Source organism: Brachyhypopomus gauderio, unplaced genomic scaffold, assembly GCF_052324685.1.
Source record: "Brachyhypopomus gauderio isolate BG-103 unplaced genomic scaffold, BGAUD_0.2 sc47, whole genome shotgun sequence".
Taxonomy (NCBI): Eukaryota; Metazoa; Chordata; class Actinopteri; order Gymnotiformes; family Hypopomidae; genus Brachyhypopomus; species Brachyhypopomus gauderio.
This window is the reverse complement of record NW_027506873.1, coordinates 588679-616582: the sequence shown is the minus strand read 5'-3', so window position 1 is coordinate 616582 and position 27904 is coordinate 588679. Positions and strand designations below refer to the sequence as shown.

General features: G+C 44.7%; 1 protein-coding gene across 6 annotated transcripts in view; it reads left to right on the top strand.

Moving 5' to 3' along the window:
• Window positions 1-27904, top strand: part of ttc28 (tetratricopeptide repeat domain 28) — a 273831-nt gene that overhangs the window by 228394 nt on the left and 17533 nt on the right. For all 6 annotated transcript variants that reach the window (XM_076986485.1, XM_076986484.1, XM_076986490.1 and 3 more), the window contains 5 exons: window positions 70-1411; window positions 6303-6826; window positions 15224-15333; window positions 26579-26708; window positions 27007-27225. In XM_076986485.1, coding sequence (XP_076842600.1) covers window positions 70-1411; window positions 6303-6826; window positions 15224-15333; window positions 26579-26708; window positions 27007-27225 — 2325 coding nt within the window. The remainder of the gene's footprint in view (window positions 1-69; window positions 1412-6302; window positions 6827-15223; window positions 15334-26578; window positions 26709-27006; window positions 27226-27904) is intronic.

Sequence of the window (27904 nt, the reverse complement as noted above, 5' to 3'; positions counted from 1 at the left end):
GCATGTGTTCATCACTGTTCTTGCAGAAAGTTGATCATCATCTTTCAATTTTTCCTCTATTATCCACAGGGATAATCCACCAGATGAAGGGGGATTATGAGACAGCTCTCAAACTGCACAAAGCTCACCTGTCCATTGCACAGGAGCTGAATGACTACGCTGCCCAAGGCAGGGCCTACGGCAACATGGGAAACGCTTACAACGCCCTCTGCGCCTTCGATCAGGCTGTACGCTACCACCGGCAGGAGCTACAGATCTCCATGGAGGTGAATGACCGTGCCTCGCAGGCCTCCACCCATGGTAACCTGGCCGTGGCCTACCAGGCCCTGGGTGCTCATGACCGTGCCCTGCAGCACTACCAGAACCACCTCAACATAGCCCGTGAGCTCCGAGACATACAGAGCGAGGCCCGTGCTCTAGGAAACCTGGGGAACTTCCACTGCTCGCGGGGCGAGTTCCCCCAGGCTGTACCCTATTACGAGCAGAACCTCCAGCTTTCGCCGGACCTGCAAGACATGGAGAGTGAGGGCAAGATCTGCCACAACCTGGGCTACGCGCACTATTGCCTGGGCAACTACTTGGAAGCGGTCAAGTACTACGAGCAGGACCTGGCTCTGGCCAAAGACCTGCACGACAAACTGAGTCAGGCCAAAGCCTACTGCAACCTGGGCTTGGCCTTCAAAGCCCTGGGTGACTATAGCAAGGCAGAAGAGTGCCAAAAGTATCTCCTGTCATTGGCCCAGTCACTGAACAACTCTCAGGCCAGGTTCCGCGCCCTGGGAAACCTGGGCGACATCTTCCTGTGTAAGAAGGATGTGCCTGGTGCTGTGAAGTTTTACGAGCAGCAGCTAGCTCTGACTCATCAGGTGAAAGAGCGCAAGATGGAGGCCAACGCGTACGCTGCATTGGGTGCCGCCTACCGATTGCTGCAAAAATACGACAAGGCCCTCGGATACCACACGCAAGAGCTGGAGGTGTACCAGGAGCTTGGCGACGTCCAGGGGGAGTGCCAAGCTCACGGACACTTGGCGGCTGTGTACATGTCTCTGGGCAAGTACAGCATGGCCTTCAAGTGCTATGAGGAGCAGCTGGAGCTTAGCCAGCGGCTAAAGGACCCCAGCATGGAGGCCCAGGTCTACGGTAACATGGGCATTACCAAGATGAACATGGGCGTGATGGAGGAGGCCATCGGTTACTTCGAGCAGCAGCTGGCTATGTTGCAGCAGCTCAGCGGCAATGAGGCGGTGCTGGACCGCGGCCGTGCCTACGGCAACCTGGGCGACTGCTACGATTCACTGGGCGACTACGAGGAAGCCATCAAGTACTATGACCAGTACCTGTCAGTGGCTCAGAGTCTCAACCACATGCAGGACCAGGAGAAAGCCTACAGGGGATTGGGAAATGGACACAGGTAAGAGGCCTTGTTAACAGACACAAAGAGCCACCACTGGTTGGCATGAATGAGTGAGTGGTGTGTTTCCACTTTGCTCTAGAGATCAGTGGTATTAGTCAATATGTGAGGCGTCTTGAGTGCTATTTCTTAGCAATGTTTCGATTACATAAATGATAACATGGATGAGACTAGAGGGATAACCCTGAAAATCAATTTGATATTTTTTAGTTGTGGGAGCAGAGAGAGCACAGGGAGCAAACAAAAGGAAATGATACTGCATGTCTTTAGTGTCTTTAGTGTCTTTGTAGGGTCTTTAGTGTCTTTAGTGTCTTTGTAGGGTCTTTGCAGTGCATGATCAAACATCGGTCTTTTTTGCCAGGTTGCTTCTCTAGTTTCAACATGAGGGAAGGAGTGAAATAAATATGAATCAATCAGCCAATACGGAGCCTCTCCCTCAGACAGTCTCACACTAGACCACTCCCCTCTGTGGAGAATCAGCCAATACCCAGCCTCTCCCTCAGACAGTCTCACACTAGACCACTCCCCTCTGTGGAGAATCAGCCAATACCCAGCCTCTCCCTCAGACAGTCTCACACTAGACCACTCCCCTCTGTGGAGAATCAGCCAATACCCAGCCTCTTCCTCAGACAGTCTCACACTAGACCACTCCCCTCTGTGGAGAATCAGCCAATACGCAGCCTCTCCCTCAGACAGTCTCACACTAGACCACTCCCCTCTGTGGAGAATCAGCCAATACCCAGCCTCTCCCTCAGACAGTCTCACACTAGACCACTCCCCTCTGTGGAGAATCAGCCAATACCCAGCCTCTCCCTCAGACAGTCTCACACTAGACCACTCCCCTCTGTGGAGAATCAGCCAATACCCAGCCTCTTCCTCAGACAGTCTCACACTAGACCACTCCCCTCTGTGGAGAATCAGCCAATACGCAGCCTCTCCCTCAGACAGTCTCACACTAGACCACTCCCCTTTGTGGAGAATCAGCCAATACCCAGCCTCTTCCTCAGACAGTCTCACACTAGACCACTCCCCTCTGTGGAGAATCAGCCAATACGCAGCCTCTCCCTCAGACAGTCTCACACTAGACCACTCCCCTCTGTGGAGAATCAGCCAATACGGAGCCTCTCCCTCAGACAGTCTCACACTAGACCACCCCCCTTTGTGGAGAATCAGCCAATACCCAGCCTCTTCCTCAGACAGTCTCACACTAGACCACTCCCCTCTGTGGAGAATCAGCCAATACCCAGCCTCTCCCTCAGACTGTGTCATGCTAGACCACCCCCTCTGTGGAGAATCAGCCAATACGGAGCCTCTCCCTCAGACTGTCTCACACTAGACCACTCCCCTCTGTGGAGAATCAGCCAATACGCAGCCTCTCCCTCAGACTGTGTCATGCTAGACCACCCCCTCTGTGGAGAATCAGCCAATACGGAGCCTCTTCCTCAGACAGTCTCACACTAGACCACTCCCCTCTGTGGAGAATCAGCCAATACGGAGCCTCTCCCTCAGACAGTCTCACACTAGACCACCCCCCTCTGTGGAGAATCAGCCAATATGCAGCCTCTCCCTCAGACTGTGTCACACTAGACCACCCCCTCTGTGGAGAATCAGCCAATACCCAGCCTCTTCCTCAGACAGTCTCACACTAGACCACTCCCCTCTGTGGAGAATCAGCCAATACGCAGCCTCTCCCTCAGACTGTGTCATGCTAGACCACCCCCTCTGTGGAGAATCAGCCAATACCCAGCCTCTTCCTCAGACAGTCTCACACAAGACCATTCCCCTCTGTGGAGAATCAGCCAATACGCAGCCTCTCCCTCAGACTGTGTCATGCTAGACCACCCCCTCTGTGGAGAATCAGCCAATACCCAGCCTCTCCCTCAGACTGTGTCATACTAGACCACCCCCTCTGTGGAGAATCAGCCAATACCCAGCCTCTCCCTCAGACTGTGTCATGCTAGACCACCCCCTCTGTGGAGAATCAGCCAATACGCAGCCTCTCCCTCAGACAGTCTCACACAAGACCACTCCCCTCTGTGTTTCATATATCATCAAGGGAAACTAGATTAATTTCAGTGCTAATCACCATGAATTAAGGTTTCTATTTCTAGGATTTATATATTATTCTAGCAGTGCTGTCAATTTACATGATGGTTAAAACAAGCTTTGGCTCTTGAACAGAGACGAATGCAGAGTAACCTATAACACTGCAAGTCATGCTCTCTGCTTATAATACAAACGATTCCCAAGACACTGCAAGACAAGTACAAGAAAAGGATGAAAGATCTTCTAGGAATAGACACCAGACTGAAACTGAAAACAGGCCCTAACTCACATGACTGCACCTCTGCCACTGCATGTAACTCAGCACATACAGTGAACACAGGCACGCTACTCAGGCCTGTGAATTTGTCACATGGGTGCGGTAACCATGGGAGCGGGGCATGATTGACGAAGCCGTCGAACCGTCAAGCCGTGCATATCCTCTGTGTCATCCCAGAAGCCTTATTGGGACACATCATCCATCTGCTTTAATTAACATCCAATCAGGTGCTTAAGTGCCTCGATATCATCCCATATACACCCCGGCACTACCATGCCGACATATTACCCCCTGTCCCCTCCTACGTAAGCGTATTTTGGCATACAGGTGACTGATGAAGGCGTAGTGGTTATAGGGAAGACACTAGTTTAAGAGGTTGTGTGGGGGCTGGGGATCCCACATGGGGCCCATGGTATACCACTCCTATCATCCATCAGAAGCCCAGCCATGCTGCTGAGGCCTAACTAAAAGGTAAATTACATTGTCAGTGGGGACAGTGTGGCTGGCTTCCCCCAAATGGACGGCTCACCTCACATACAACAAGAGGCTGATTACAGGCATTAATGCCTATTTGTGTTATTTTTGTGTTCAACATAACTGATGGTGGCATGATCACGAGGCGGTGTTGGATGGTGTTTTCCACAGACACCTGTGTTTGCTCCTTCTTTCCCACAGGACTTAAGATTGTGTGGTGATTGGTTGCAGTGTTCATTCAGAATTAGGCTACGGGTAGTGAACTGTACGTCCCAATGGAGTTTAGTTTATCCAGTGGTTCACATATACATGCATTAATATGTACGCGTGTGTGTGTGTGTGTGTGTGCGTGTGTGTGTGTGTGTGTGTGCTATGATATCTCCTGAGATTGGGTCTTAGCTTTGCGAATATGGAGCAATATTGCTGCTATATTTTAAGAACCCTACTTTGGCTTCCCCCTGCTTATTAAAAGAGATCAATAAAATGTCTGCCCAGCTTTATTCCCTTGGCATGCTTGATAGCAATACTCTGTTAAACTTGCAGAGATTAGTTTCGCAGTCTCACCAGACATATAAAAGCATTATACTGCAGTGAACAGCAGTCAAACGGACCACATTTTCCACTGAGTCGCTATTCCTAGTCACACAAATTCCTTCCAGTCCGAGGCCAGAATGGCCCATGGACTACAGTGATGGCCAAAAGTTTTGAGAATGATACAAATATTAATTTTTACAAAGTCTACTGCTTCAGTTTTTATAATGGCAATTTGCATATACTACAGAATGTTATAAAGAGTGATCAGCTTAACAGCAATTAATTGCAAAGTCAATATTTGCCTAGAAAATGAACTTTATCCCCCAGAACACATTTCAACTTGATTGCAGCCCTGCCTTAAAAGGACCAGCTAACATCGTTTCAGTGATTGCTCCATTAACCAGACCCTCCAGAAATTCGCGATGTTGCGATTTGCAACTTCAACGCAAATTCAAGCAAACCCCGCGAATTCAGGGCGGTGTTGCAACTTCACCCAATCACCGCAACTTTCCCGCAAATGTGACCAATCACTGATTTCGTCTTGATGTGACGTCGACAAACTCCCGCCTTACTTCCGTATATACGTTCAAGAGGAGCAGACTGAAAGCAGCATGAGCGACGAAAATAACAGCAAAAGATCGGGAAAAGCAGTATCGCGGTACACTACATGAAAGCTGGAATAAACTGTTTTTTTTTTTTGTTTTCAGTGTTTTATTGTTTCACAACGATGGGTTCATACATGTATTTCCAACAAGTTTAACATTTCTAGTACCAGCCCATCCACTCCAAGTGATTTTTCATAGTCTTTTAAGAGACGGAAAGTCCATTTCTGCCACCGAGCTGTTGCACTTCGAGGGATCATTAAAAAAAAAAAAGTGAGAAAGTGAGAGGGATCATTGTGCATTCTCTGTCCCAAGACCTGTGTTTCAGGGGGCGGGGCATACAAAATCTTGAGAGGGATCATTCCTGCCCAAACTATTTCATACCACATAGAGCACATATGTCAAAGTCAAGGCCCAAGGGCCGGCCACTCCATCAGACCATCTCACATTAGACCACTCCCCTCTGTGAATCATCCTCCTTACTCTTTAAAAGTGATCTGTTAATGTCCATAGCCTGGGTTTTTTTAGGGGCTGGTATATTGTCCCATAAAGTCTGTATTAATGTTGGTTCTATTAATTCATACTGTCAAAGCGGCACTGATGACTCTTTAATGTGCTTTCAAGCATGGTGAGGTGATGCTATTCTGAACAACTACCAACCACACTGTTTGGTGCTAAGGAGCCCTAATCATGTGCTTTGTGAATCAGGCGTGTTTACTTACCACCACATGAACCATCACCATCTCACCGAGGACCCATCAGAGCTATTGTTTTTTGTTTATTTAAGTATTGTTCTAATAATGTTATAGGTTTTGAAATGTAAGCTGGAAGGTTGGCATTAAGTGGATTCATTTCATATTATACATCATGGTACAAAAGGCCAAACCGGTCCCTTGTGTTGCACTGTTATCTGTAGGCAGCAGGGGTTGCTAAAGCCATGTTCTTTCTCCTGACTCAGGGCCATGGGAAACCTGCAGCAGTCTCTGGTGTGCTTCGAGAAGCGACTGGTGGTGGCTCACGAGCTGGGAGAGGGCGGGGGTAAGGCGCAGGCCTATGGGGAGCTGGGCACTCTGCACTGTCAGCTGGGCAACCACGAGCAGGCCATCTCCTGTCTAGAGCGTCAGCTGGGCATCGCCCAGGACACGGCTGACCGCACGCTGGAGAGTGAGGCCAGCTGCAGCCTGGGCTCTGTCTACCAGCTCATGGGCGAGTACGACACGGCGTTGCAGTTCCACCAGCGCGACCTGCAGATCGCCGAGGAGATGGGCAGCGCCGGGCGCCAGGGTCGTGCCTATGGCAACCTGGGCGTCACCTATGAGTCACTGGGCAACTATGAGCGTGCCGTCGTGTACCAGGAGCAGCATCTGAGCATCGCAGCACAGACCAACGACCTGGTGGCCAAAACACAAGCCTACAGCAGCCTGGGGCGCACCCACCACAATCTGCAGAACTATGCACAAGCCGTGATGTACCTGCAAGAAGGTGAGGACCTGTGTGTGTGTGTGTGTGTGTGTGTGTGTGTGTGTGTGTGTGTGTGTGTCAAAGTCAAATTTATTTATATAGCGCTTTTCACAACACACGTTGTCACAAAGCAGCTTTACAATCGTATGGGTCCAGATCCCTAATGAGCAAGCCAAAGGCGACAGTGGCGAGGAAAACTCCCTATAGGGTGGTGATTAGGAAGAAACCTCGGGAGGACCAAGACTCAAAAAGGAACCCATCCTCCATTGGGCGGCCCGTTAACACAAGTCCGTGGTCGCAGGGTGGTTTCAAAGTTCCACAGCAACAGTCAAGGCTCCTGTTCCCCGGCCAAGCAGCCTCAGTCCCCTCGGTGCAGGCGGTGGGCCTCAGGCGGGCCAGCATCAGCAAGACCCCTCGTGGCAACGGCTCATCCAACCCCGGCATCAGCACATCCACCGGCAAGCCAGACCATCCTCCAGGTGCCTACAGGTGCCTGTATCCAATCGTCTTGGGTGGAGGCATGCAAGAAGATAGACAATACAGACAGAGTGGGCATAAATTTAAACCACCATTGATTTAAATGTACATAGTTCACGTGCCAGTGATGAGCATGTGGCTCCGGCAGACTAATCTATAGCAGCATAACTAAAGGGAGGGGTTCAGAGGTGACCACAGGCATGAGGGCTCACTGAGACATTGCTTTCCAGTCAAGTCATTGTCACAGATAGAGTGATGCCATGACACAGCTGGATGACAGCATCAACATCTCAGATCACCAGAAATCTCAACGTCTGGCGGCCCCCAAGCCCCTACATCTTACAAGGGAAATATTAGCTGAAGGCTTGATTAAATAGGTGAGTCTTAAGTCTAGATTTAAAGATTGGAACTATGTCTGAATCTCGGATTGGAGCTGGAAGGCTATTCCATAATTGAGGGGCTTTAAAGGAGAAAGCTCTGCCTCCGGCTGTAGTCTTACAAATTTTTGGAACTAGGAGAAATCCAGCATTTTGGGAGCGCAAAGGGCGAGATGGGTTGTAGTAAGCAATGAGTTCACTCAGATATTGTGGGGCAAGACCATTTAACGCCTTATAGGTTAACAGAACTTTAAATTCAATGCGATATTTAATTGGAAGCCAGTGTAATGCGGCAAGAGTGGGACTAATATGATCGAATTTCCTAGCCTTAGTTAGGACTCTAGCTGCAGCATTTTGTACAAGTTGTAGCTTCTTTATGGACTGTTTAGAACATCCAATTAGAAGACTATTACAGTAGTCCAATCTCAACGAGACAAAAGCATGGACCAGCTTCTCTGCATCAGCTAATGAAAGTAAGTGTCTCAGCTTGGCGATATTATGTAAATGGAAAAAGGCAGCCTTAGTGACATTGCATACATGTCCGTCAAATGAAAGATCAGAATCAATAGTGACACCTAAACTTTTTGCAGTAGTTTTAGGTGTTACTGAAAAACCATCTAGGGTAAGGGCAATATCAGCCCAATTGCTTCTAGCAGCTTTAGGCCCAAGAATCAGCACCTCAGTCTTGTCAGAATTTAGTTGAAAAAAATTAGACGCCATCCAGTTTTTAATGTCCTGGACGCAGTTCTCAATCTTGAGAGTTGTAGTGATATCATCTGGATTAGAAGATATATACAACTGAGTATCATCTGCGTAGCAATGGAAGCTAATACCATCCCTACGAATGATAGTGCCCAGTGGTAGCATATATAATGAGAATAATATGGGGCCCAGTACAGATCCTTGTGTGACTCCATACTTTACTTTAGAATGCTCTGAGCATTCGTTATTTACTAGTACAAATTGGTAACAATCTGTCAGGTAGGACCTGAACCAGGAGAGTGCTTGACCTCTTATGCCAATGAGTGTCTCCAGCCTATTAAGTAGAATATTATGATCAATGGTGTCAAAAGCAGCACTGAGGTCTAGCAGTATGAGAAACCAAATGTGTCCTTTATCAGAGGATATTAAGAGATCATTCAGTACTTTAGTTAGTGCTGTTTCAGTGCTGTGATGAGCTCTAAATCCAGACTGAAATAACTCTGACATGTTCTGTCTGTAAGAAGGAAGAGAGTTGTGAAGAAACTACTTTCTCTAAAATTTTGGATATGAATGACAGATTAGAAATTGGCCTATAGTTGGACAGTTCCTGGGGTTAAGACCAGGTTTTTTAATTAGCGGCTTGATGACTGCAAGTTTAAATGAACTGGGAATGTAGCCCAGGCTCAGAGAATAGTTTATTATAGTAAGCAACGGTTCTACTATGCAGTAATTCTTTAAGTAGATGGGTTGGTACAGCATCTAGTATGCATGTGGAGGGTTTAGCTGATTTCACCAGTGAAATAAGCTCCTCACAACCAATTGGAGAGAAGGACTCTAACAGGGCATCTGAGCTGACCAGACAGCTGTCAAGGTGCATTGGCATGTTGACAGGCTCTGAGAGAGCACTACAAATTTTTTCCCTAATTTCATCAATCTTATCATTAAAGAATTTCATAAAATTATTACTGCTACACTCTAGTGGAATTAGAGAATTGATTTGTTCGTGACTCCTCGTAAGGCTGGAAAAAGTTTTAAAAAGGAGTCCTGAATTGTTTTTATGTTTTTCTATTAAGGCCGATAAGTATAAGGACTTTGCCGTATGGAGGGCATGCTTATATTCAAAAAGGCTGCTTTTCCATGATAGTCTATACCAGGGGTGTCAAACTCATTTTCACCGCGGGCCACATCAGCATAATCGTTACCCACGGAGGGCCATATGTAACTTATAAATGTACCTACTCCTTAATGTTAAATACATCTGAATTTATTACTTATTCAAGTTACAAATATTACAGATATATTTGCGTAAATCTAAAAAAAATGTTTGCTTGTTGCTGTTATTATAACATAAATCCTTTAAATTTGTTAGGTTATGAAACCCACATTACTCCATCAATTAACGATCAAACTATCCAAGTGAATAAAGAAAAATGTATCAAATATATCACATTTACTTTGTTCAAAACTTGAAATATCAAATTACTGTGAAAATAGTGAATGTGCTTCAAAAATGCTCCCTCTGAAAAAGACTGAAGCGCGGCGATTTCTTCAGCCACAACAAAGCAGCTTTTACTGCCGTTTCGTTTGTGGTTGTGAACACATTCTGTTGCGATTGCAGTTTGCTTTTTAATTCTTTGACATTTCGTCGTTTTTCTTGATGGCTAATTTTGGCATACTTAGCTCTGTGTTTGGTCGCAAAATGCCGACGTATATTGTACTCTTTGACAACCGCCACCGCTTCATACCCGTTTTTCTCCTTGAAGCGCAAACATCGCTTCTCCATTTTTCTTGAAACACCCTTCTATCTGCATCGATGTTTCTCTTCCTGGACATTTTGGGATCATAATTTGTATTTTCCAATTACACTTATTGGGAAAATCGCATCGATATGGAAACACTGCAGTGTCAGACGCTGTCACTTCGCGGGTAACATAATTGTGGGAAATGTAGTTTTTGCTCACTTTTACTACTTTTTTTTTGGACAATTTGGCTTTTTAAGCTCTCACGGGCCACATAAAATGACGCGGTGGGCCACATTTGGCCCGCGGGCCTTGAGTTTGACACCTGTGTTCTATACTCTTCTAACTTTGAATTTCGCCATTTATGCTCCAGGATCTGCGCGGCTCGTTTGAGACTACGCGTGTGCTCATTGAGCCATGGCGCTATTCTTCTCTCAGTGGCTCTCATATCGTAATGGCGCAATCTTGTCTAAAGCTGTACGAAGGGAAGTCTCGATGTGCTCGGTGAAACGCTCTAGTCCTTCCGGAGCTACAGGTGGTTCAGTGTTTGACAGACCCGGTAAAATATCAGTGAGCGCGGCTATGGTGCTGGGTGTTATAGTTTGTTTAATTTGGTAGCGGGGTGGCCGATGAATACAGTCAGTTAAATACAACTCGTACGTTATGAGGCTGTGGTCAGAAACGGCCTCACTCTGAGGAAGAATTGCTAAACTGGATATGTCAATACCAAATGACAAGACCAAGTCTAAAGTATGACTACAGTTATGCGTAGGACCCACCACATTCTGAGTGATACTCATTGAATCAAGAATTTCTTGAAAATGTATGCTAAAAGAGTCACACAGATTTTCAAAATGGATATTAAAATCACCCACTATAATCACCTTATCGGTTAATAGCACTACATGAGACAGGAAGTCTGAAAACTCAGAACTCAGAGTATGAACCAGGGGGGCAGTAAATAGTAATTAACATAAACGACTGTGATGCTTTGTTGGTTGTTAAATTTGAAACATTTGATACAGTGAGGATGAGATGTTCAAAAGAATTAAACTTGAAGCCAAATTTTTGAGAAATGCCTATATCAGAGTCATATATTGTGGCGACCCCACCTCCTTGACCATTTGGACGGGGATTATGGACATATCTATAGCCAGAGGGAGAAGCTTCATTTAGGGCCATATTGTCGTCTGGTCAGGTCCAGGTTTCCGTCAAGCAAAGCATGCCTAGATTATGATCAGTAATCATTTCATTTACAAGCAATGCTTTAGATGACAGGGATCTAATATTTAGTAGTCCTAGTTTCAGATTTAAACTGCTCTCCGAGGGAGCATAGTTGAATTTAACATTGATTGAATTTTGTCTACTAACTTTGCGAGAATTATTTTTTGGTACTCGAGGAACAGACACAGTTTCAATCTGGTACAGCCACTGAAGACTGATGTTGTGTTCACTGTGTTTAGAATTTTGCAAATGTGACTACAGATTGGACAAAAGGATGTTAGCAGTCGTAAAAAACTGTAATACTAATTAGGTTATTAAGACATTTTTTAATACACCACCACTATTAAGCCTAGCAGATATGCTACGAGAAATGAGAGCAGCACCCTCCCAAGAGGGGTGAATGCCGTCTCGCTTTAAAAGGCCAGGCCTGCCCTCAAAACGTGTCCAATTATCTATATAACCCACTTTGTTATCTGAGCACCATTTAGACATCCAGCGGTGTAGCGCCCATAACCTGCTGTAGGTTTCAGCGCCACGCCGAACTGGAATGGGACCAGAGCATATTACGGCATCTGACATCGTCCCCGCTAACTCACACACCTCTTTAACATTATCCTTGGTGATCTCAGACTGTCTCAATCCCACATCATTGGTGCCAACGTGTATAATTATCTTAGAATATTTGTGTGTGTGTGTGTGTGTGTGTGTGTGTGTGTGTGTGTGTGTGTGTGTGTGTGTGTGTGTGTGTGTGTGTGTGTGTGTGTGTGTGTGTGTGTGTGTGTATGTGTGTGTGTGTGTATGTTCATTGCAGACAACAAACCAAAAACATTTTTTTAATCCTTATGAGAATAAATACAATTATCTTAAACACATTATAAGAACAAGTGAAATAAAGTAATTGCATTGGTGGGTTCAGATAATCACACTTTTATTGAGCATTTATTTCTTGAAGGAAGCAAAATTGTTTGTACTCTTAGATATTGAACGGAACACTCATATAATGGATTATGAGCAGTGAAATATGGATATTGTGGACAATCGAGATATTTTCTTTGGCTAAGACCATTTTTACCGGTTTTCATGATTCTCTAGTGTAGTACGGATATGTGCACATGTAATTCTACTGTGGCTGCCTGAGGTTGGGGCAGCAGGCTGTGGCAGGGAAATATAGCCCCAAACCGTTCTATGTTCTAAGTTTCAGACATTTTTATTCTTCAGAATTCCTCCACTGAGTGCATGCTCAGTATATTTGATTCTCAACATGATTATGATGAATAAGCATAATTGTCATTCCTTAACCACGTCAAGGGCTACAGCAGTCCTACAGTCAGGACTACACTGTAATGTATCACAGGGCCAGAGAGCTTCTCACAATGCAATGACCTTTCTCACATCGTGACCTTTCCACTTGCATGGAGTGCTTGTTATATGCGTCTACAGGTTGGCACAACGTGCACAAGCCTCGTTCACATGAACAAACATCCTGATGAATCCATTAATTACTGCAAGAGTTCCTCCTGCAGGGATCTGTGCTGGTTAAGAGCAGGAAAGTGGAGCTCACAGAAGGTGGCAGGCAGAAAGTGGAGAGTTGGCTGTACCATTTCTTAGAATCAATCTCACGTTTTGCCGGAAATCAGTTTAACACAGTCCAGCAAGTGCATGGACCTGGAATTACCACAGCTGTCCTCCAGAGGGCAGTCAGGTGCCTCTAGCCCACCACTTGTCCATACTCTGGTGATTTCATACTCGCCTTCAGTGTGGTTTTAGGTGTAGTTGTGGTTGGAGTGTGAGCTTCAGAAGCTGATGGTGATGGAGGAAACGGGAAGGTCCCCCTCACTGCACAAACACACCTGTCTCACACCTGCCATGTCACACTACACCCCTCTCCCTGACAGCCAATTAGCTGAGTGTGGCTTCCACATTCATGGTGAAATGGGTGTGTGTGTGTGTGTGTGTGTGTGTGTGTGTGTGTGTGTGTGTGTGTGTGTGTGTGTGTGTGTGAGCATGGGTGCATGTGTATGTCTTGGCACATGAGTGTGTGTCTGTGCACGTGTGTGTGTGTGTCTCGGCATCCGTGTAAACGTGTGAAAGACAGTGGCTGTAATTAAAACTGCATAGAATTATGGGTGATTCGCTTTGAGAAGTGTGAGAACTGACTTTCTATGGAAAAGTCACCTTGCATGCGTCTGCCCACAGAAAATATGTGCATGCACAGGTGTGTGTGTGTTCACCTTTACTTTCAATGCTTGTCTTTGCATATAGAACTAAAATGATTTAGTCAAATTCAGGTATGTTGATCAGGGCATCTGCTGTTTTCAGTGTGTAAACGTGAACAAATGCATCTGGCACATCTGGCTCGGAACAGAGGACACTCAGAACACTTGGAACAGAGGACACTCAGAACACAGAACACTTGGAACAGACACTCAGAACACAGAACACTCAGAACACAGAACACTCAGAACACAGGACACTCGGAACACAGGACACTCGGAACACAGAACACTCGGAACACAGAACACTCGGAACACAGAACACTCGGAACACAGAACACTCGGAACACAGAACACTCAGAACAGAACACTCAAACAGAACACTCAGAACAGAACACTCATCTGCTAGAAAGGAAGCAGAATATTCACCGGTCATGGATTTGATTCCACCCCCCATATCATTCTGATCCGTCTACACCCCCCCCCCCCCCATATCATTCTGATCCGTCTACACACCCCCCATATCATTCTGATCCGTCTACACACCCCCCATATCATTCTGATCCGTCTACACCCCCCCCCCATATCATTCTGATCCGTCTACACACCCCCCATATCATTCTGATCCGTCTACACCCCCCCATATCATTCTGATCCGTCTACATACCCCCCATATCATTCTGATCCGTCTACACACCCCCCATATCATTCTGATCCGTCTAAACCCCCCCCATATCATTCTGATCCGTCTACACACCCCCCATATCATTCTGATCCGTCTACACCCCCCCCATATCATTCTGATCCGTCTACACACCCCCCATATCATTCTGATCCGTCTACACCCCCCCCATATCATTCTGATCCGTCTACACCCCCCCCATATCATTCTGATCCGTCTACACCCCCCCCAATATCATTCTGATCCGTCTACACACCCCCCATATCATTCTGATCCGTCTACACCCCCCCCCCCCCCCCCCCCATTACTCTGATCTGATCGACTGGAAGCTCCAGTTGGAGAGGGTGATTCCTCAACCTCTGCACCCTCGAACGAGAGCCACATTTGACTGCCAGCCGATTCCACTTTGAAAGCAGCAGATGCATAGAAGAAGGGCCTGCTGGAGGAGGAGCTTGGGTGGAGTTGGAGACATGGACAGGTGTTGCGAGAAGTCAATCAATCAATCAATCAATCAAATTTTATTTATATAGCACTTTTTACAACAGTTGTTGTCACAAAGCAGCTTTACAAGTGCCGAGTCCTAGTCCCCAGTGAGCAAGCCAAGGGCGACAGTGGCAAGGACAAACTCCCTAGTGTTTTTGCATGAGGAAATAGCTAGGCTGAAATGTCCTCGGGGACAGAGACATAAATTGGAGTCCCCAGGTTGCCCACCCGAGAGATCTTCAAGGGCCTATAATTCAAAGTTTGAATGTTTTCTGAAGCCATGTTTGTGCCTGTTGGCTGGCACGGAAATTGATCAATTGTTTTCTGTTGTACAGTATATTTTAGAATTGATTAAGTTAAGCATTTAAGAGTTGTCTGTCTCTCTTTCCTATCTCTCTTGCACTGTCTGCCTTTCCCTCTTTCTGCTCCATTATCTCTCTCTCTCTTTCCCTCCATCTCTCTTTCTTACCCTGCATTTCTCTCTCGCTCTCTCTCCTCCCTCTCTCTGCTGCCCCCTCCAGGTTTGCGTCTGGCGGAGCAGCTGGGCCGACGTGAGGACGAGGCCAAAATCCGACACCGTCTGGGACTCTCGCTGTGGGCCAGTGGCAACCTGGAGGAAGCTCAGCACCAGGTACACACACACACACACACACACACACACACACACACACACACACACACACACACACACACACCAGGTACACACACACACACACACACACACACACACACACACACACACACACACACACACACACACACACACACACCAGGTACACACACACACACACACACACACACACACACACACACACACACCAGGTACACACACACACACACACACACACACACACACACACACACCAGGTACACACACACACACACACACACACACACACACACACACACACACACACAGGTACTCACACACACACACACACACACACACACACAGACACACACACACACACACACACACACACACACACAGACACACACACACACACACACACACACACACACACACACACACACAGGTACTCACACACACACACACACACACACACACACACACACACACACACACACATCTCACATCTTGGGTGAGATGTGGTAATTTGTGAGGGGTTGGGTGAGTCTGGTGGTAATGGCACGTTCATCCATGGCGTCAGCACATCTACTGGCAAACCTGACCAACTCCTGTGTGCAATTATGGAATTGTCTTTGGTAGAAGCGTGTAACCAAGATATAAAAGACAGATAAATATGTGAACATCAATTTAAACAACCATCTATATATCACACGTGTCGGTGATTACCATGTGGCTCCTTCATATGTAGTACATTAACTGAAGGCTTGATTAAATAGTTGAGTCTTAAGTCAAGGAACTTAAGGAACTTAAAGGAACTGTCAGGATCTCAGCTTGGAGCTGGAAGACTGTTCCATAACTGAGGGGCTTTAAAGGAGGAGACTGCTTCCGACTGTAGAACTAAGAGAGACTAAGAGAAGTGGAAGAGAAATCCTGCATTTTGAGAGCACAGCAGGTGAGGAGGGGTACAGAATGTAGTGAGTACACTCAGATATTGTGGAGCAAGACCATTCATGATGATGAGCTGTGGTGAGTTGTGATTGGTGGTGGTGAGCAGGGAGGTGTCATGGTGATGAGCTGTGGTGAGTTGTGATTGGTGGTGGTGAGCAGGGAGGTGGGCTGTCCCATACTGACTCACTCAATTTAGTCCTAATTGATTCAGTGCTGTCGTAGCTGAGTACAGTGCAAACACTCCCCTGGTCTGTACAGCCTCCTCCCCTTGTCTGCACACACACGCGCACGCACACACACACACATTCTCCTACACAATCCTCCTCTGACAAGATACACACAAATGCACACACATACTCCTACATAAGATACACACACCCACAAACAATCACACACATCAACGCTTTGGCCACTTATCCTCGTGGAGTGTTTTCTTGGCGCTTCGGGACGGGTGCCATTGGGTCAGGCAAGGAGCACCGTGACCCAGATTGCTTTCAGGACCCCTGCATTTCGGGCCACTCGGACTTCATCGCAAAGCCAGATGGAGGACGCATTGTTTTGGTGCACTGGCTCTATAATCTTCTACTCATGCCTAGAACTGTCTGAAAGCACTCCTCAGGGGGTCCAGCTAAGGATTGGACTCGCAGGCGGGTCTGTGATTGCTGCAATTCTGCTGTGATGACATTCTCTTTTTTTTGCAGGGTTGTAGAGGAGAGGGAGTGCATGCGATTACATATGTACCGAAAGCCTTCGGGGAGACGAGCTAGATTAGAAGATAATGTGTTTATATCGTCAAGCAGCCAGCCTTGTCAATTAGACAGCCGTGCTGGAGGGGAGGGACGTCCTCTAGCAACAGGAGAGGGGGCGGGGCCTTGGGGCTGCTCTCCTCAGCCATCTGTGGAAGAAGCTGTCAGTCAGTGAGGAATCTGAGTGGATCCACAGACTCAGTGTTGTACTGCCCACACCATTCTGTGCATTCCTGCGTGTGTTCTGTGTATGCGTGGCTTGTGTGGTCATGGGTGACAGAATGTCATCATAAAAGAGACGTCTGTAGCACAGGTGTGTGTGTGTGTGTGTGTGTGTGTGTGTGCGTGCGTGTGCGGATTCCATTTTTAATGGCCTTGGCGGATGCTGACGAAAGGAACACTGCATTCCGCTCCCACACACACATGCATGTTCTCACACACATGTATGCATGCACACACACACACATGCATGTTCTCACACACATGTATGCATGCACACACACACACATGCATGTTCTCACACACATGTATGCATGCACACACACACACGCATGCATGTTCTCACACACGTATGCATGCACACACACACACACACTAGGGGTGTATTCAACTAAGGATTTTCATAGTCGAATCTGATTCGTCAGCTTTTCCCTTTAGTCGACTAATAGTCGAATCAGGTTTATTATTTTTTTTTTTAGAGCACCTTAAACGGGATCCCGTTCTCATTCAGGACTTTTTTCCTCTTCAAAGTAAATACCTAAAACACTCAGATAAATGAATAAACACGTTAGGTTGGCTTTATTCAGCTTTTATTTATTTACTTATTTGTTTTTTTTTTAAACGTTAGAGAACGTTAACCGTCAGTGCGCATTGCGCATATCGAACTGTCAGACAGGCACTGTGCAAAATGTCAAAAATATTTTAAATAAAATATGCCTGCCTGAAAATATAAAAAAATTGCCACACAACAGCAAAAAAAAAAATACAAGGAAAGGTTCAAGTAACGGGGTTTAAAAGCAAACAACAACAAAAAAATATTTATAGACCTACTTGCCGAGACGAGACGACACGACTGAAACGACAAACGTTTTTTTTCGCCTTACGAAAAATGGTATGCCATGTTGGTTGTTATAGTGCGAAATGAAAGACGTTGATGACATAACTTGCACTTTACTTTGTTAGATTCATCTTTGTTTTTCAAAATACTTTTGAAGTTTTTTAGTAGCCATTATAATCTCGGCAGATGCTGCGCGTATTCTGTAGCGTGTTCAGCTCCGCTCGTTTGGATTGTGCAACTGCAGGGTGTGATTTATTAATGTGTAGTAAGGAATATGCCTATTGTTAATGCGCAATCATCATTTTTAAATATTTATTAACAGAAATTAGCATGATTTTATTTGACAAAAGGCTATATATAACGAAAACAAGACATTTCATGTAACAACTAATGCTTAGCTGCATCCTTGGGCACCCCCATGCAGTTAGAATGGTACATTCGACTATGACGTTCATAGTTGACTAGGGGGTATACTAGCGACTAGTTGACTAGCGACTATTGCAGGTCACCCCTAACACACACAAACACATACCTACACACACATGCATACTCAGAGACACACACATTCACATACGCACACACGCGCACACACACACACACACAGAAACACTTTCACATGCAAACGCAAATACACCAAAAAAGATAATTATTTGCATAATCAAACAAAGTATACTTCAAAAATACAAACACTTACACGGCCAGGGAGTTTGACACACACAGAAACAGGTGTGTGCGCGTGTGTGTGTGTGTGTGTGTGTGTGTGTGTGTGTATTAGGGTTGCAACGGTATGAGATTTTCACGGTATGATAAACGTCTCAGGAACTACCGCGGTATCACGGTATCACAGTTTTTTACATATATTATTAAAAGATACACTGAGCCTTAAAGAAATTGCTACAAAAGTTTATTTTTGTTCAATGAACTATTTATTGTAGAAACCTGGAACTATTGTAGGCCTATACAAAATGTCTCCTTTAAAAAAAGAAGCTGTACACCCTGTTTATAAATACTGCAAAATTAGAGAAACCTAAATCATGGATTTCAGTAGGCCTACAATTATTTATTTTTTTTTCTACTTTCAATTTTATTGCCATTAACACACATTGATAGGTACTTAACATTATGTAACAAAAAAATAAAATAAAATAAATAAATAGGAAAAAAAAACAGAACACCTTGAGACCGGGTTTCACTTAAAATACAAAAAGTATTTAACATACAGAGAGAAAGGGGAAGAGAGAAAAAAAGAAAAAAAGGGGGTGGGAAGAGAGAATTTCTTCCATTCATTCACACATACATTATTGTACCCATATGCAGAGATACATGTACCTATTTTCCCCTTCTCTTGTTTAACCTGAGCTGAGATACATAACAGGTGTCCACCTTCTAGTAAAGTTTGGTATCTTTAGCTGTAGTTGTGCAGTCATATGTTCCATCATGTAAACATGCTTAACTTTCTGTAGCCATTGATCAATGGTGGGGGGATGAGGCTTCATCCAATTAATAGTAATAATTTTTCTTGCAACCATCAACAAAATATGTAGTAAATAACACTGGGCAATGGTAAACACAGTGGTATAGCGCTTTGTGACAACATATGTTGTGAAAAGCGCTATACAAATATATCTGATTTGATTTGATTTTGATTTAAACATGCCGTCAGGCATCACTTCTAGTAGGAACAGTAACGGATCCAGGGAAATTTGAAGATTTTTTCTAGTTCCACTTTAACATTTGTCCAGAATGTCTGAACCTTAGGACAGTCCCACAATATATGGGTGTGGTCACCAACCATACCACTATTTCTCCAGCACTCATTGGCAGCAGTGCTTTTAAAAACACAAACTGCCAATGGTGTCCTGAAGTACCTCATTTTAAACTTCCAATCAAACTCTTTCCATAACTGACTCCCAACCCCCTTGTGACATCCGATACATATTTTTTCCCAGACTTCATCCTCCACCACTGTATTCAGTTCCAACTCCCATTGTCCTTTAATATGTAAAGTGTTGTCTTGGAAATCAGTTAATAATTTTTTATATATCTGAGATATTTGTCTTTTTATTACAGGGTGTTCCCATAAATTTATAAAATGGGTTTTTATATTAGATGGTTCTTTTTTAGTGATATTCCAACCCTTGCTTTTTGTGAGATAGTGTCTAATTTGTAGATATCTAAATAGGTCACTTGGGGGTATGGCATATTTGTCCTGGAGTTGTGAAAAACATTTCAGTATATTTCCATCCAACAGTTGGTTGTTTTCAAACCTTTCTGAGCCCACAGCCACACAGAAGGAAGAAACTCTATATTTCCTACAATGGGCATAGCCCGTGACAAAACTACATCTCCCTTTAACTGCTTTTGGACTGAGGTCCACACTTTCAGTGTGTGCTTAATCCATATATTTTTTATTTTATTTTTTTTCCAGGACTGCTGATTAAGGAATGCAAGGGTGGATAATGGTATATCCGGTATAGAGTTCTGTTCAATAGAGACCCATCTGTTCACCCAGGCCACCACTGCTCGGAGCTGGGCTGCCCAGTAATATAGTTTTAAATTAGGTATGCTCAGACCACCCTTCTCTTTTGCTGCCATCAGTATTTTTAGTCGGATTCTTGGTCTCCTGTTTTGCCAAATAAACTGATAAAAATTAGTTTCCCCAGCAGATTAAATGTAGTTTGTGGTACTGAAATGGGTAGGGACTGGAATAAAAACAGCAGTCTTGGTAGAACATTCATTTTCACTGATTCTACCCTGCCAAAAAGTGATAAGGGTAGTGCGTCCCATCTGGTCAGGTCTTTTTTGATTTCCTTAATCAATTTATCATGATTTGCGGATATTAATTGTGTTGTTTTAGGGGTGATAACAATGCCAAGGTATCTAAATCCATTTTTGGGTCTTCTAAAAGATACAATGTCATCTAATTAAGAGGGCCATTCTCCAGTAATCATCATGGCTTCAGATTTGTTTGTATTAACCTTATATCCTGACACTATATTCGTTCAAGTTATGTATAAGGGCAAGTATAGATGCAATAGGATTTTCTAAGAATAATAATATATTGTCTGCAAAGAGTGCTAATTTATGTTGATCATTACCTTCATCAGGTATTCCCTGTATAATGTTGATCATTACCTTCGTCAGGTATTCCCTGTATAATGTTGATCATTACCTTCGTCAGGTATTCCCTGTATAATGTTGATCATTACCTTCGTCAGGTATTCCCTGTATAATGTTGATCATTACCTTCGTCAGGTATTCCCCGTATAATGTTGATCATTACCTTCGTCAGGTATTCCCTGTATAATGTTGATCATTACCTTCGTCAGGTATTCCCCGTATAATGTTGATCATTACCTTCGTCAGGTATTCCCTGTATAATGTTGATCATTACCTTCGTCAGGTATTCCCTGTATAAAAGGGTCACTTCTTATTAGTTCAGCAAGTGGTTCAATACTGAGTGCAAATAGAGAGGGTGATAATGCATCCCCTTATCATGTCCCTCGCCCCAGGGGAAAAAATCTGAGCAGTGTCCATTTACTCTAACTCTAGATCTAGGGTTTTTATAAAATGTTTTAATCAATTTGATGAATGTATCGTTAAAGCCCATATAACTAAGGGTCTCATTTAGAAATGTCCTATCAACCCTGTCAAATGCTTTCTCAGCATCTAAGCTGAGGAACATCTACGGGGTTTTTCTCTTGGCTGCTATTGCTTGTAAATTCAGGGCCCTCCCAACATTATCGACTCCCTGTTGAGTAAAAGTTACTTAGTTGCTTTCAGTTATTTAATGCATGGATGAATCATGAACCAAATTCAGCACAAGTTGTTTTAATCAATTTCAAAGTGTATTTAAGTGCACATCCACACTTGCAAAAAGATCATCTGGGCTCAATAGTAATCATTATATATGCTCGCTGTTTTAGAAAGATGTATCTAATCCATATGTATCTATTGGAACACCATCTTTAACAATCTCGACTGGAAAGAGATCTGGACCTTGCCAGCAAAATATATATCATACATAAAGTGAAAGAAGTATCTTCTAAAATAATTTACAGTTTATCCATCAAAAACATTTTTACAATGGTTTATAAAGGACATGGAAGCGAATTGCACTTTCTGCAGAATTCACACTGGCAACATTTCTAGTACCTGTATTGAAGCACATTTATCCCTCTGCTTTAATCGTGTATTGTTTGGCTTCACTGTCCACTATCCATTTGTGAAAAAAAAATTTTATACTGTATGCCAAATGGCACATCCACAATTGTTTATTTGTGCATGTTAAAATAAGTCCGACATTAGCATTGGTATGCATGGTTAGTTGGCTAGCTAGCTAAGGAGGCTTGCTAGCTACATGCCAAGTGCATTGCTAAGGCAGTTTTATTTTGTGTACTACAAATAGCCAACTTAGCTAGCTAGCTAACAAACCATGTATACAATGCAACGTCGGACTTATAAATAACTAGCTAGCTAGGTTAGTTGTTTTACCATAGTTCATGGAGCTTCCAGCTGCCTAAATGCGTTGATATCGTGAAAAAATAAACATGAAACAGACCCTACTGACCGCCAATCACAATTCACATCCAGAAGCCAATCCTGTCTGGGTCCCTCCCATGACTGTCAAAAATCTAAAGATCTGCTCCGCGAGCAGGAGCTTAATCACAAGCAGAAAGGATGTGACAAATTTTCCTCGCGCAAGCAACTCTCTCCTTGCGCGCGCGAGTACTTTTGCTCGCGCAAGGATTTGAATTGGATTTGACGCCATATGCATGACCTCGCGAATTGACAGTGCACGCGAGACCCTCACGCACGGCTAGCCAACGCAATTACGTCATTTTCGCCGCTGATTTTAGTTTAGCCTTTTTTTGGTTAAAAAATTAAATCTGATGCACTTTCTGCCATTCTCACCACTGTGTGCTGAGCTGAACCGGAGCGAAGTTGAGCATGCGTGGGTGAGTTTCTCAGCTGGCTTGCCTTTTACCGGTAATAAGCAAACGCACACAGTATGATAACTGTGCTTTTTAATACCGTGGTATACCGTGAAACCGGTTACCGCTGCAACCCTAGTGTGTATGTGTGTGTGCTTATTAGTGTTGTCACGATACTAAGAATTACAACTTCGATACGATACTTTTAAAAATATTGAAATTCGATACCATTTTCGATACAAAAGTCAGATACTGTGCTCATTTCCGTTTTAAAGCCTTATTTATTTATTTATTTTATAAACAAACAAATTAATATTGTATTTTTTTTCACAAATGTCAAATAAATAGTCCCTACCACATTAAAACAGAAAAATAAATAATTGCACATTAATATCAATTAACATAAATAATAGTAGTGCACTCTGGAATTCACATTTAGAAGTCAAAAAAGGCTAGTGCAAAAAGTGAATTTTAAGTATACTTTAAACAACTTTAAGTAACTTTAACTCTTTAAGTAACTAAAACTTCAGTATTAGAGTAGAGTTCAGTATTCATAGATGATTGATCCGTAGTACGATCACTTTTTTTTCTCCCTGTATGCTGTCGCACTTACGGCTCTTAAACCAAGAGTACGACAAACATTTGCTAGGATACCATAATCGGACACATAATTTTGTATGCTATAATACTGTAATCTGGTGTTTGGCCACCAGATTATAATTTGGCCAGATTCGTTGTGTTAAGCTAGGTTTAAAGAGTCCGCACACCTCGCGCGACCGGCGGAGGCGTTTATACTTCATGCGTCTCACATTCTTTGCAGTGTTGTCCGAAACAATATGTGGTAGTATAAAGAAACACCCCTCAAAAACAGGGGAAGGAACATTTACCTGACGCATTTTAATGTTGCTTTGTGTTTCAGGTTTGAAAAGTGCTGGAATTTAGGTTAAAGTGCTTGAAAATGCTTGAAACAAATAGCTGTCTAACTGAACAGTTCTCTTGTATTACGTTAACAAACGATTACATCATTTTCACCGCGCGGACCCTCGCGCTGCTCGCGGCGCGTCAAGTATAAACCAGGCTTTAGTGCCCTTCGTTGAAATGTTCCGAAAGCACCGCTTGCAAACTGGCTTGTTCGTGTCCTTCGGTTTTCCATCTGTATCTGCTTTGAATCCAAAGTATTTCCACACAGCACTTCTGCTGCTTTCCTTGTTTATTAAGACGAGCTGCGAACACACTGTTTGCTTTAGCTGCCATTTCAGCATTACAAACTGTTCTGTGTGTTACGGCAGCTTGGGTGGGTCAAACGAAAGCGCATTTTATGTAAAAAGAATCGATTGGTTCCTTTGGTTCAGGGATGTCAGTCAAATACACCGAGGGCCAAAATACCAAATTTGCTGCAAGCCGAGGGCCGGACTGGTTCAATGTTTATTAAAACATATTGAAATGATTGCACATAGCCTATTGAACCAAGACCTAACACAGTGTATATTATTTAATGCTTAAATGAATAAAGCAATATTTTCTTATGGATCGGTCAGTAATTTCAAGTGAAAACATTTTGCAACAAGCAAACAGATAAAAACAAACTTCCTTCAAAGAAAACATGTCCTGTACATTAAATGAATAAAGTAATAAAGGTTTGAAAAGTGCTGGAATTTAGGCTAAAGTACTTGAAAATGCTTGAAATTGTAACTACTTCATTTCACAACAAATATCTGTCTGACTGAACAGTTCTCTTGTATTACGTTAACAAATACGAGCCTCTTGTAATTCCAGGACGAAACATGAGAGAACATGAAGACGTTAAGACTGGGCGTTTTGAAAATAAACAACCATTAATTAATGTGAATAAAAAAGCGAATTATTTCGAATCATTTCGACTATATGTATAAATATTTAACTTAATTAAGTTTAACTGGTGCGCGCAGTTACAAAATTCGAGAGGTACACGACCTTGCGAATCGACAGCGTGCGGCGCCTCCTCGCACGGGCAGAGCCACTGCGATTACGTCATTTTCGCCACGCAGACCCTCGCCGCTTGTGTGCGCTGCAGTGACTTTGCGGGCTACCGTTGCATTGTGGGGAATGTAGTGTTTGTGCGTGCAAAACACCATCGGGCGGCTGTGGCCTGCGGGCCGGTTCTAATAGTAATTAAATATCATCCAGGGGGCCATAGATAATCAATTCTCAGGCCAGATCTGGCCCGCGGGCCTTGACTTTGACATATGTGCTTTGGTTGGTACAGCTTTAAATTTAGCACAGTTTGCAGACCGGTTTTGATGTGTTCACGGGGTTGCCATGACTGTCTGAAATGTATGCAAAATAATTCCATATTTCGCTTCGTGCGTGTAGTTTTTCAACAAGCTGAGGACGGTCCGCAATATTGCTTGTATTAGCAGCCATCCTACACATTTTCTTCTTATTCTGCAAAGAGGAGGCAAGCGCTGCACTGCCGAACGCGCACACTGCCCCCGTGTGGAAATACTGCTCTTTAAAAAAAAAAAACGCACTCAGTCCTATAGCACCGATACTAAGCAAATTGGGTATGGTACCGTTTTTAATGACGAAGTATCGTGATACTACTCTAGTATCAGTATACCATGCAACACTAGTGCTTATGTGTGCGCGTGCGTGTGTATGTGTGTTCCTGTACACATGACTGTAGGTGTGTGCATGTGTATGCAGCCGTGCAGGGGTGCGTGTGTGTGAGTAGTATGCGCACAAATGTGTATGTATCTGTGTGGGGGTGCATGTGCGTGTGTGGCACTCTGGCAGACAGACAGCTGTGGCAGACAGACAGATCTGGCTCCATCCTATTGCTTGTCCTCCCAGTGGGAGGGATCCGTTATTGTGAAATAGTGCACCATTCAGACCATACAAACCTTCTTTATTCATCAGACTAAATGGAAACCAGACTGGTGTGAATACACAGACACACTAGGTCTGGAGTCGTGTCCATTGTCTTACCATTACACCATCGTGTTTCCCAGTCCATTTTCCCATTTCAGAGTCCTTAACAGCTCCAAATGACTCTCTAAACTAACATTTACCTCGTTTGAGGGACTCAAGACCACTTGTGGGAAGGTGGATTACGCCTTGTATTTAAACTCTTAAGGGAAAGAGAGGAGGAGATAGAGGGGTAGAGAGGGGTAGGGGTGTGGAAGGGAGGGGTAGAGAGGAGTAGGGGTGTGGTAGGGAGGGGTAGAGGGGTAGGGATGTGGTAGGGAGGGGTAGAGAGGGGTAGGGATGTGGTAGGGTGGGGTAGAGAGGGGTAGGGATGTGGTAGGGAGGAGTAGAGAGGGGTAGGGAGGGGTAGGGAGGGGTAGGGAGGGGTAGAGAGGGGTAGGGAGGGGTAGGGATGTGGTAGGGCGGGGTAGAGAGGGGTAGGGAGGGCAGATGTCCTTACTGCAGCCAGCCTGGTTTAGCACAGGAAATGGTTTTGGGCATGGATTCCTGCTGCCATCTGCTGTTTGTTGCTAAGAACTGCAGAAAACACATATTGCTGATATGAGCCACGTGCCTTACTGGTTTTGTCAGATGTAGAGGCCTGTCTAGTGGTCCTGAGTCTTTTATTTCTTTTTGGTCTTGTCCTCTCTCAGTTGTATCGTGCCTCTGCCCTGTTCGAGACCATTCGCCACGAGGCTCAGCACAGCACCGACTACAAGCTCTCATTGTTTGACCTCCAGACGTCCTCATACCAGGCTCTCCAGAGGGTCCTCGTCAGCCTCGGTAGGGTTTTGCACAGATTAAGACTCGTCTGCAACCAAACGGCAGTGTTACAGCAGTGTTATGGCAGTGTCAATAATGAACCAATATTTGCTTAATCTGTGTCCAAGAAACCGGCATCTAACAGTTCACCGAACTTTGCTAATGATTCCTGACTTAATCCTGAGTACATGAAGTATATACACTAAAAAGATACACAGGACCCATTAAGGACCTCAGTTGGTCCCACTTCGAGGATACTCCATGCTGACATGACGTCATTAGCCTTGCCCCCCCCCCCCCCCCTTTACCCCACGCCCAGGTCACCATGACGAGGCACTGGCGGTGGCAGAGCGGGGCCGTACCCGGGCCTTCGCAGACCTGCTGGTAGAGCGGCAGACGGGCACGCAGGATTCAGACCCGTATGCCCCCGTCACCATCGAGCATGTCCTGGACGTGGTGAACGGACAGCGTGCCCTGGTGCTCTACTTCTCATTGGCCGCTGGATACCTGTACAGCTGGCTGCTAGCCCCGGGCTCAGGTAGGAGCACACACGCACGGGGCACATCCCTACTGCATGCCTACATCGTGCACCTCGAAGCTGACACAACGCATCCTGATTCTGACACAGGGTTAGGGAGGGGTAGAGAGGGGTAGGGACCCCTCTTGGGCTGATTAGTGCTTGTTGATAAGGGATCCACATTATAATATTATTTTATATACGTTTTTGTATTATATATTTTTGCTGTTTGCTATAAATAAACAAATAAGTGGATAGAGAGCTGGATCACAGTCAGGTCATGGATGTATGGATGGATGGATCTATCTCTGTGGAGATACAGAGGTGTGAGACAGAGCCAGCGATACACGGGCCGGTAGACAAGGCTCAGTATGCAGACCTGCTGAGTTGCTGTGTGGCTATCAGAACCACAGCCCAACATGAGACCCCCACCCCCAAAACACACACACACACACACACACTCAATGGATCATCTAGGGTTTTCCTGTCCATGCCTCCCCAGTACAGTTTGCTTCAAGCAGCTGTGTCCCTCACACCTTCTGTTCCCTGCAGCATCGCATCTGTTTCCTGCTGTTCTGGGCGAAGCCGGTAAAAAGCTGTGAATTAATGCAAAGCGTCAGCACCACCTGCCTTCCTGTACACCTCTCTCTCTGTACCCCCAACATGCATGCAGACACACACATACGCTCGCACGCACACA